This window comes from Pinus tabuliformis, chromosome 2_1, assembly GCF_031772625.1.
Source record: "Pinus tabuliformis cultivar Carrire ecotype Pingquan chromosome 2_1, CPIR1, whole genome shotgun sequence".
Classification (NCBI taxonomy): domain Eukaryota; kingdom Viridiplantae; phylum Streptophyta; class Pinopsida; order Pinales; family Pinaceae; genus Pinus; species Pinus tabuliformis.
The window spans coordinates 801,236,132-801,247,382 of record NC_142299.1 but is presented as its reverse complement, the minus strand read 5'-3'; the positions used below and the strand labels follow the sequence as shown (position 1 = coordinate 801,247,382).

At 38.3% G+C, this 11,251-nt stretch overlaps 1 protein-coding gene across 1 annotated transcript in view; it reads left to right on the top strand.

Moving 5' to 3' along the window:
• The first annotated feature begins 3,926 nt into the window (after positions 1-3,926).
• GILP (GSH-induced LITAF domain protein) overlaps positions 3,927-11,251 on the top strand; it is a 50,661-nt gene continuing 43,336 nt past the window's right edge. Inside the window, exon 1 of the mRNA XM_089403297.1 lies at positions 3,927-4,464. Coding sequence (XP_089259423.1) covers positions 4,190-4,464 — 275 coding nt within the window. The 5' untranslated portion in view covers positions 3,927-4,189. The remainder of the gene's footprint in view (positions 4,465-11,251) is intronic.

Genomic DNA, 11,251 nt, shown 5'->3' with positions numbered 1-11,251 from the left:
CTTGCACTACCACCCCTTGGCCTAATGATCTTCTCCTTATATAGGTTTAGGCCTCTTTCAATACCATGGTCCAAAACCATGTAGAACCAATACCTTGGACCCAATACCTGAGGTCAACACTTCAGACCAAATACCATGGACCAATACCAAAATACCATGGACTAAATACCACGGACCAAAACTTAGTTTTCCGACATGTACGTGCCTTTCCTTCTGTGAACCTGTGTATGTACGTATACGCGTCTTCTGTTCTGCTCATCCGCGTGTATACGCACTTTCATCAAGGTTAACATGTGTATACCTCTCTCTTGACTTGTTGTACTATGATCTTTCATCTGATTGAGTTGCCACCAAGGACAACACCTATATCATACCTCTGAGTGAGTTGCCATCAAGGACAACACCTGTATCATAATGCCAACAGTTCTGCCGATTCTACTTCCTTAAGGTGACATAGGAGGTTGAATATGATTGTAGTAGCATCTCTCCTCATGTTTACCCAGGTTGGTATGGTTACTTTGGGTAGACTTGGGAGGGGGTGTTACATAGCTATGTGATCACGACGAAAAAGATTCTAGAAGAGCCCATATTGTAACTTTGGTTAAGAGTTAAGGGAGTCAAACCTGACACTAGGAGGAAATTGTTCCATTCCTTTTTAAGTGCATTTGTTCTATAGAAAAGAAGAGTAGTCAAGAGGGATAGGGAGAGAGCACACAAAGAGGATCGGGCCATATGCCTTACTTCTTTGTACTCACAACCATTTTCTATTTAGAGAAAGAGAGCAGAGCGACCTCAACTTCCGATTGGGCGTTCTCCCGAAAGGGTTTCCCAGGTTATATATTGTGTTAATCATGGTTTGTGAGTTTTTATTTCGTTGTTCTCTATTTTCTGCATAATTTTAATTTTCATTCATACACAACAGAATAGTGATCTACAAATCCATAAATCTAAGGAGAAATAAACCCTCATAGTATAGATTTCAGATTATTAAGTATAATTTTATTAGATATGTTGTGACAAATTGCCTAATGGAATATCCATGACAATTTACAGATCAACTTAGAAATTAAATTCAATCATAGAGTAATCAGACGGGAAATACAGACTTACACCAAGATTTTAGTGGTCTCAAACACAATCACAGGGACAAAAACCTAGGTCATAGGGTGTAGGCTCAAATCCAAGTCCCACTTCATAACTCTAGACTATCCCAAACTAGCCTTTAAGTCTTCATTCCTCCAGGAGATAGGAATGTTCACACACTAGAATTAAGAAAAAAAGGGAATGCTCAATTCCACACGTGGCCAGTGGTCAGCCCCAAGAATAAAGGCAAGAGCCAACCAACTATGAATATGAACAACTAAGAGAACCACCTCTTTCTCATAACCATCCATTGGGAGTTTTAAATAGTTAAACACTAATCAACTAAATTCTAATCAAAACAACTAAACCCCCAATTCTCTTTTGTTGTGCCTAAATGTCGAATTCCTTCTGCATCCTCTAGTACGTCTGAGAAGGCATCGCCTTGGCTCTTCAGTGCATTTTTTTGAGAGGGCGTTTTACTGTTACTTCAAAGCATTTTTGTTCTACTCCCGGAAGGTTGTTTGCAGTTGCCTCCTCGATTTGCAAAGGGAGAAGGGTGAATGGGCATTGCCCTCCCCTTTCACCACTTCCAATCTAATCTCATAATGGTTGTTCTTCAATTATGTTAAGCCCCAATCATATCACATTAAAAACCTTAGGTAATGGCTATTCTCATGTATTAAGGTGGCTTAAGTATTCAATTCAACTTGGTATGGGTCTTTAAAGCACGTAAGCAAAACTAGACTTATAGCCATAGGTTGTCCCCGCCTGCGACTAGTTTAATCAATTTTAATTAGTTAATGATAACCAATGGTAAATAGAGTTCTAGCTAGCTGTGGTTTCCCCACGTTGGTGTTGCAGTTACATTCAAAGTTACAAAAAGGTGAGGGGCCAAAACAAGGGATATTACAACATGAATTCAAACAAAAAAATGGAACCAATCTCTTTAACCAACCTAGAAAACACATTGCAATCAACTTTATCAAAAAATAAAAAAAGTTCTAGTTACCATTAGGTCATTGCACCAACATACCCAAAAGAAACTATACTTGGAACTTTAGTGATTGGTTTTGCCCTAACACTAAGAGAGGAGATGTAAACATTGATATGCAAATCACTAAGGAATTGACCCATCATTACAAGTATTCATGAAGCCAAGGCATGAATTCAACAATTCATACCAAGCAAGTGAACAAATTCATTTTACCCAAATTAAAAATTACATTACAATCAATATTATATAAAAATTCAAATAATCTTCAATTAAAAAAAATGCAAATTCATTCATAATACATGATTAGCAACTAATGGTAAATGACTTTAACTCTATAATAAATTACATAAATCTAATTTTAATTTTAATACTAATGACTTTAACCTTGTAATAAATTATATCATTAATCCCTAAAACTACTTTGGTTGACTTTCTCGGTTTATATCATTAAACCCTAAAACTACTTTGCTTGACATTTTGGGTAGCATGGTTTTCCTAAAACTACTTTGCTTGACTTTTTGGGTAGCATGGTTTTCCTCAGTGTTAATTTAACTACTAAATTATAATAAATTTTCTTACTACTAAAAAATAAATTACATCATTAATTTTAAAATGAACTTAAATTTATAACAAATTACATATAAACTTAAATCTAAATTTTCACTAAATATAAAAATCTAGAATATTAAACCTTATCATCATTTAATTGCCTGATTTCATAGTAGATAACAATTGTTCAAAGGGATGGATGACTTTTCACGTATTCATCTCAGGTATCCATGCAAGTTAATACACGATTAGGCTCATTGGAATAGTAGACAAAATGCACCACAGTTTCTCTCTCTCTCATTATTGGTAAAGATTATATATGTTGGTATAAATGAAATGAATGATATTTTAAGGTCCGCGAGACTAAAAATAGTCTATGAGACCATTAGTTCCCTGTTTTTCGCTCTTTACAATTCAGTCCTTTTCCAATTCAAATTGTTGATGAGCTGACCCAACCTTCCAACAATCTCCTCGCTAAAAAGACAATGCCAAGAAACTGATGCTAACATGTTCTCATAACTTTTTCTGATGTATTTGAATGCATCACATTCCAAAATGAAATGTTTTTCCAATTCCACAGCGCCGGATGTGAAAAATGTGCACACCCTTTATTCCCAAGCTTCTTTAGGCCTTTTCCACCGTTTTGTTTCACACAGAAGTTGATGTGAGTTGGTCCTTAATTGAGCAATAAAAACCTTTGCCCTCCATGAAATGCTAGCTCCAATGAACTCTTTTTGTTGTAAATCACATGTAGGGTTGAATTCCTCAATGTAATATTTATTCTTTCTACCCAACTCTTTTCCCGATACTTTTTACAAAACTTCTCCATAACAAAATCCTTTAGCTCCTTGCTATTTGTGGGACAAACATTGATGTAGATATCCCATTTTTGCATCCATGTGTAGTTTTGTTTTATCCATGTTTTCTTTCTTTCACTGATGCCTTCATTGAAGATAACATTAGGCCATCTACCTACTCTCATTTGTTCAATTCTTTTTAGGTATCTTATGGGCCGCACCATAGCGATTCCTTTAATGGAAATTGCTCTTGTTTCACTCAACATTATCTCATAAGGTACCAAACTTTTTTATTTTGAACTTGTTCATGATCAAGCGTTTTTGGATTTTCTCAATTTGTTTCTATTTTGAGACGGGAGTGTTACTAGCGCACAATTCGTACCCATATAGCATCACTAAACAAACTAGGAGTCCAAAAAACACTTTAATCATTTTCCAATTCCATAATGATATGGAAAATTGAGTAATTGATACTTATGTTCTCTTTTCCTCTCTGTAGTCCGCGTTGTGATCTCTGTAGTCCGCGTTGTCATCTATGGAGCGTTTCTAGAAAGCATTGACATTTCTTCGGTCTAAAAGCATTCCTCATCGCAAGTGCCTCGGCATTCATCAGCTGTCTCGCATTTCGAATCCTATAAATAAATTACTTTACAGAAACTGCTCACTCGGATTAATATCATCGTGATCTGTGACTGCAAGGATTGAGTAACTAATCTCCATAATTTTAATTTTTGCAAAGGGTGGGTTTTTGATAGCTTTGGCATAGATGGCTGACGAGAAGCAGCAGGAAAGGATGAGGGAGGAGCCAGCAATTGGAATTCCGTATGCGTATCCTGCAAAGCCGATGCAGACAGTGATGGTGCCCCCTCCACCCCAAAAGTATTATTTTTCCATGGGCAACGCTCATCAGGGGGGAATTGTTCCTTCCAATGCCATTTATGGCTTTCCAGAGGGGATTCCGTTGCGGGAGACCTTGTACAGAGACACTCCTGCTCCTTTTGAGTGCCCACATTGCGGCAAATCCGGATTAACCACAGTCAGGTTCCTAAATCACCAGTCCTCCCTTGTTTTGTTTTTTTTCAATTTTGTGAAATTTATAATCTGTATTGGCTTTGCATCTATCAAAGCAAATTTGAGGGAGAAATTTAAATTTCTTCTCCAATCGTATTCAGATCTGCGTTTTCACTTTACTTGAGCCATTTACACCACCGCGATCTTTAATATTTTTAAAGCACACATCTGTTTTCTGGTTTATGAAATTTTTTAACTATCCCCAAGAACAACAGGCACTACTTCCAGATCAGTCTTGTTTATTCTTTATATTTCATAGGAGGAATATCAAAGTGATATAAAGTGATTATATCAAAGTGATGATAGGGAATTGAAGTGATAATAGAGAATTGAACCCGGTGAGAAAGATCCAATCATTCATCCCAACCACCTCAGATAAACCCGAGACAGAGAAAAAATAAATTATTATACCCACCTTTAAATAATTCACTCAACCCCTGGTATCAAACTCTTTTAAGCTGGAGAGGGTATCCAAGTCCAAGTCATCCGAGATTCAATACTTGCCTCAACTGCAAAGATGACCCTGTTAACATGGGGACCTCCTAAATAGCACAACCCAATTATAACAAGAGCCAGTTTGCTGTATTGACACAACTCATATATCAAAAGACTTGGTCAACCATATTTTTGAGGGATCGTGCTTGTCGGGTTTGGACTTTTATCCTTGTGTTAAACTGGCAAAACTCTAGGTTTTTGCATAAGCCCATGCTTGTTAGAAACCCATGCTTTTACTGTGACTTGCAAACTCTCCACTGACCTTAACCCTGAGTCATCATTTCTCCAAATGATCCCAACAAAAGTGATACTATGTATTCTTTAGAGTTTCTTCATGTTCAAGAGTCTTTGGAATGGACTTATGTAGTGAGCGTTGATACCCTGAGTTTAATAATGCATACTAACTGCCTTTGTGGAGGCCATTGTATATTTCTCCGATTGGTTTAGGTTCTGTACACATAAAACATGATACGTTGCTCAACTCTACTTGTCCTTGATTGGCATATTACGTTTTTCCGTGGTGTTTTTCTGAATGGTTCATCGTTCTGTGTAAATTCTTAGGTGAGGGGAATATTATGGGCAATGTTCCAGTTTTACCCCGTTTGGGGACAAAGGCTGGACATATAAAATAATGATATAGGCAATTGATGACTTTCTAATAGTAGTATGCTATTTTCTTGTTATCTTTGATGGTCTGTGGGTTCCCCATATTATCGCCATTTTTCCATTCTCTTCATGCTCCAATTTTCCAGTTTCTTCTGGGAAACTATTAACTTTGGTATTGGTAAGTGTTTGCTATTATGCTGAAAAGTTGTTTACCTCAATTTTAGAATATGATTTTTATATTGAATGAATTTGATGATCACGTTTTCTTGTAATCGAAGAGAATAGGGTAAGAGGCTGGTCATTTGAGGTTCAACTTGTTAAGAAAATCAAGTTTACTATTTGGTTTGCTTGCTTCTTGCGTTTTTTTTTTCTCTATACAGATTGACGTGCTCGCTTCTGAGATATTATTTTCTTAATTGCTTCTCTATCGAACTTAAGCTAACCCTCGGGACTTGATTCCCATGATTTTTATATTTTCTAGTATATTGATAATTTTCATCCTTGGCAGAGTTTTGAAGAACTTCTATCTTGTTTAATTTATTGATAATTTTCATCCTTAGCAGAATTTTAAAGGACTTCTAGTTGTTTATGCAAGTCTGCAAATTTATTGCAAGAAGTGCCATATTGGTGGAGGAGGACTATGACTGGACTATGATTGTAAGCTATGCCAAGGGTGTTTTTGAGCAATCGTTTTTCTTCTTGGCACGGCTGGATGATAAAAAATCCAAAGAAGTTGGGAAGTAGAGGGGAGGTAGAAGGCATTCTTGTTTCACCCTAAAATGTACTTCTAACAAACCTGTTAATATTAGATAACAATGGCATGTTCTATGCTTAAGAGCAATTTACTTTAATTTTCTTTATTAGACCAATATCAATTTCCAGATTAGCAATCACATCAACTTGACAGTAAATGCAGATAGAACATAAATAAAACAGTAGAAGACAAGCCAAGACAGGAGGACACAAGATATGGCGCCAGCCAGGGACAAACCCCAATGTGGGGAAACCCTTTGATCAATTCTTCTTATTATTCTTCAAAAGTTTGGCAGAGAGAAAGAGTAAAATATTTAATATTTACTTGCCCAATCAAAGTGAAATCTGCCACAGAAAGCCCTAACCAGAAAGTCAACGCTGGTCAACAGAGCAGAATTTGACCTCCAAAACAGCTCGGTCAAACCCAGTCAACTCGGCTTCCAACAGTCATCCGAATCAGCCCAAAACAGTCCCAAAAAACTAAGTCAAACTTGGTCAATGCTGCAGTCAAACCCTTCTGCAGTCAACGCTGGTCAAACAGTACGGATTGCCTCGATTTTTGTGCCCAGAAATGTGGCCTGCCCAAATTTTTTTTCCCCAACAAAAACACAGTCAAACAAGTCAACGCTGGTCAAACCATTCCTGAAATTTGGTCAACGCTGGTCAACGTCCAAAACAGAAAATTGCCGTCCTTTCCTTCGCACGTGTGGAGAGAGGAGCTGCCCAGAAATCTGTACCCAATCAGATGAGGAGAGAGAGATGTGTGAAGATGAGTGAACAAATGAGGAAGATGCTTCTTCTATTTATATGCAACGTTGAGGATGAATAGACATGACTGTTGGACTTCTGAGCCTACACTAGTTTGCTGGTCGACCTTGACAATTTGTCCATAAACAAAATAAATTTATAATTCCATTTGTACATGGAGATGATTTTAGATCAATCCTACACCTCTCGGAGAGAGGAATCCAATAAAAATATCAGCTGCATCATATGAGCGTCCAAGGTGGAGTTTGGCCCTAGTTGCCAAATTTAACAAAGCCATTTATAGTTTTTCTAGTCCAATATTTGACTCTATGATTACAAGTGAGAGTGATTACAAACTTGGCCATATTCAACTGAATTTATATCTAATTGGCTGAGAATTGAGTAGCTATTGGTGTAACATCCCAGTTTTTGATCCCCAGATTAGTAATGTATGATTGTATATATCATGAATGGAAAAGGGCCTAGCAATGTAATATGTGAACATTGTACATGGAAAAATAGTAAAATGAAATGCATCATCGATTGCAAGATATACACAGACAGAGTTATAAGGAGGTATAATTACATAAAAGGGGGAGATAAAAAGTGGGTCCAAGGGGAAATTCACATGCTTATTGTTGTACACCTAATCCATTAGGGTTATGGTGTGGAATGTGGATAATTATTGGAAGTGCAAGAAACCTTAGAAGTTAAATCCAACAGTCAAAATATTTAATATGTGTATCATCTTTAATGAAATGCAATTCACGCTTATTCTTTCATTCTGGTTATACATTCCAACAATGGTATCAGAGCAGTGGTATGTCTGCCTTGTTGAATAACTTGAACCACTAGTTTTGTGGCCTGTTGAATTGTTGATTGGAGTAGAGAAGTAAGGGTTCTGCTTGCCTAAGTGCTAAGGCTAGCAGAGGGACCCACAAGACAACCACTTTAGCAGAATATTAATTTATTTAACTATTTCCTAAAGTTGGACTTAGGAAAAATTAAAAATTCCTAAGTTAACTTATGATTTAATCTTAGCCCTTCATCACGATTTAATCTCAACTGTTGAGAGAGATGTTAGGGTTGAGGTTGAAATTATAAGAGGAGATAGAGCAAGTGGCAAGTTAGTTGAGCACAAACAATGTGTCAAATGAGTGAGAGGAAACTAATGGGTTCAACAGATCGCGGTGGTTCAACATCCAAGAGGAAGAGATCGAGTGATGGTCAAATTGCCTTAGCTTAGACAACATTTGCGCAGTCTCCAGTTCACACGTGTGTGTAAGAAGGAGAGATCTATGCTCGCACATGTACGCAATTAGGCATATTTGCATTGTCTTGACTCTTTCAGTAGATCAAGTGCATAGAAGGAAGATCGAGTTATCTTGGAGGTTGATTAGTTGTTTTCCTGTGGTGAAAGGGAAGTTCTCCCTTGCTGTAATTTTCTGAAGAAAACCCTTTTGCTGAAGATAATAAAAAGACACAAAGTTGCAGGTTTTCCTCGAGTTGGGGTTTCTTGGGTATATCTTGTGTTCTATGTGTTGAATGTGTTTGTCTTCAGATTTATTATTTATTTTCCATTATGCATGCTAAGTTAGAAAACTTAGTGCATTTGCAATTTAAGTTTCTAGTGTGACAATTGTTTGCATTTCTAGTTTTACACTTAGAATTTGTGAATCAATTATTGGGTTTGAAGGAAATCTAACATGGTATTAGAGTGTAGACTTTGGTTGAAGACCAAACACAATTTTTATCTGTAGGTGCAGGTGCTGCGATTCAGAGGGAGCGATTTTATCAGATTGATTTGGGCACTCGGGTTTTTGGGCAGTGCACATTGTTTCTGGCAGTGTGGTTTTTTTTTAGCAATGCAAATTGGCAATATGACTTATTGAGGTCTCAGATTTGAAGACGGATTAGACGACATGTCCAACTTTTGTTTCTGGCATGAGAGGATAACAATGGTGCTGCAGGAGCAAGGGGTATGGGAGTTTGTTGATAATGTCTCAGCTGCACCCATTGATCCTAAGCAGTTGGCTCAACATAACAAGAAGGATGCCAAGGCAAGAAGAATCATCTTAGAGGGAGTCAAAGACCACATTATTCCTCACTTGACTGGGAAGAAGACAACCAAAGCCATGTGGACAACCATCATTGGTCTCTATTAGGGTTCGAGCACAACCATGAAGTTGGTATTGAAGGATAAGCTTTGGGAACATTAAAATGTCCAAGTCAAATTCTGTGGTGTCTTACCTCACCAAGTTTACCCAAGTGAGGGAAGAGTTGGCTGGTGTGGGCGAGATAGTTCTAGATAGGGATCTGGTGAATTTTGCTACGTTGGCTTTCACCAAGTGGTGGCAAGCCTTCACAAATAGGATTTGTGCCAGAGAAAAGCTTCCAGATTAGGAGCGATTATGGGGTGACTGTGTCCAAGAGGAGATTCATAGACAAGCTGGGTCTCATGTTAAGACCGAGGAAGATGAAGAGAATTTTTCGCTAGTCGGCGAATAGGGCAGATCCAAGGGCAAAAAGAGAAGTGGTGGTGGAAAGTTGAGCTCCAAGGGTGAGAAGGAAAAAAGATCTTAGCAAGATCAAGTGCTTTTTGTGCCACCAGATTGGGCATTATGCTACTAAATGCCCTAACGGGAAGAAAAGGTCAAAGAAGGACCAAGTAGCAGCCTCTGCAGAGATAGATGAGTTCTCTTCTTATGTTCTATGCTTAAGAGCAATTTCCTTCAAATCTTCTTATTAGCCCAATGTCAATTTCCAGTATAGCATTCACATTAACATGATAGTAAAATGCAGATAGAACATAAATGTAAACAACAGAAGACAAGCCAAGACAAGAGACATTAGATGTGGCACCATCCAGGAACAAACCTCAATTTGGGGAAACCCTTTGATCAATTCTTCTATATTCTTCAATAATTCAGCAGAGAGAGAGAGATAATACAATATCACAAATCTGTGATTTTACAATAGCAGTAGTATAATCCAAATTAGCAAGGTCAAAACTGGTCAAATAACTCCCAAGTGACCTCAAGATAACCTAGGAGAACTCGACCTCCAACAACAATAGAAAGCATCCCAAAACAGTCAACGCAAGTAGGTCAAACAACAGTCAACGATACAACCATACCTGCAGTGAGCCCTAACCAGTCAATGCTGGTCAAACATATGCTCCAATAGGTCAATGCTAGGCTGTCTAGCAATGCGGCTAGCCTAGGAGAGGCTGCCCAACCCAAACCGCAGTCAAGAAAGCCTCCACGCTGGTCAACGCATGCATAAAACAGTGCTGCTGCTCCACGGTCAGCCCTAGGTCAACGCTGCCCTAAAACAGACCTGCGTCCTTCCTTCTCCCACGTGTGAGTGCCCTTCCTCCTACACATACCCAAGAGACTAGGAGAGAGAGGAATGAGATGGTGAGATGAGTGTGATAATGCCTCAAGGTCTCCTCTTCTTATATGCCACGTTGAGGATAAGCTGGGGGTGTAAAACACTATTATGCTTGCTAGCTGACTTTGACAAATTGTTAAGAAATACAAATAAATTTATATCTCCATGAATACATGTCGGAATCAGATGATCGTTAGATCAATCCTACACCTCTCGATGAGAGGAATCCAAGAAAGATATCAACTGCCATAAATAAGATGATGCACATGGAGTTTGGCCCTAGTTGCTAATTTTAACACTCCCTCTCAACTAGGGAGAACTCCATCTGCTGATCCATCTGTCTGTCGGTACTATCTCTGCCATCAATTGCACTGCCGTGCACTGCTCCACTCGGCTCTGCTCTGCTGAACTATGAAGAAGAAGAAATGATCGAGAATGTATCATACCATCCTCTACTGACCCAAAGTCAGTCCCAGATAAAAGAGAATGTCCAATAGCACTCTTACTGACCCGAAATTAGTTCCAAATAAAGCTAGTGTCTCATACCACTCTTACTGACCCGAAGTCAGTTCCAAAAGAGAGTGAGTTATATCACTCTCACTGACCCAAAGTCAGTTCCAATTGATCCCAGATCAATGTCATCTTAGCATAGGGAGTATGGTAGATACACGATGCGTCCATCGGTACTACTATGGTCCCTATCCTTGTTTCCCTACTCATTGGCCATATGAGAGGTACTTCCCATGAGTCCCATACTGCATGG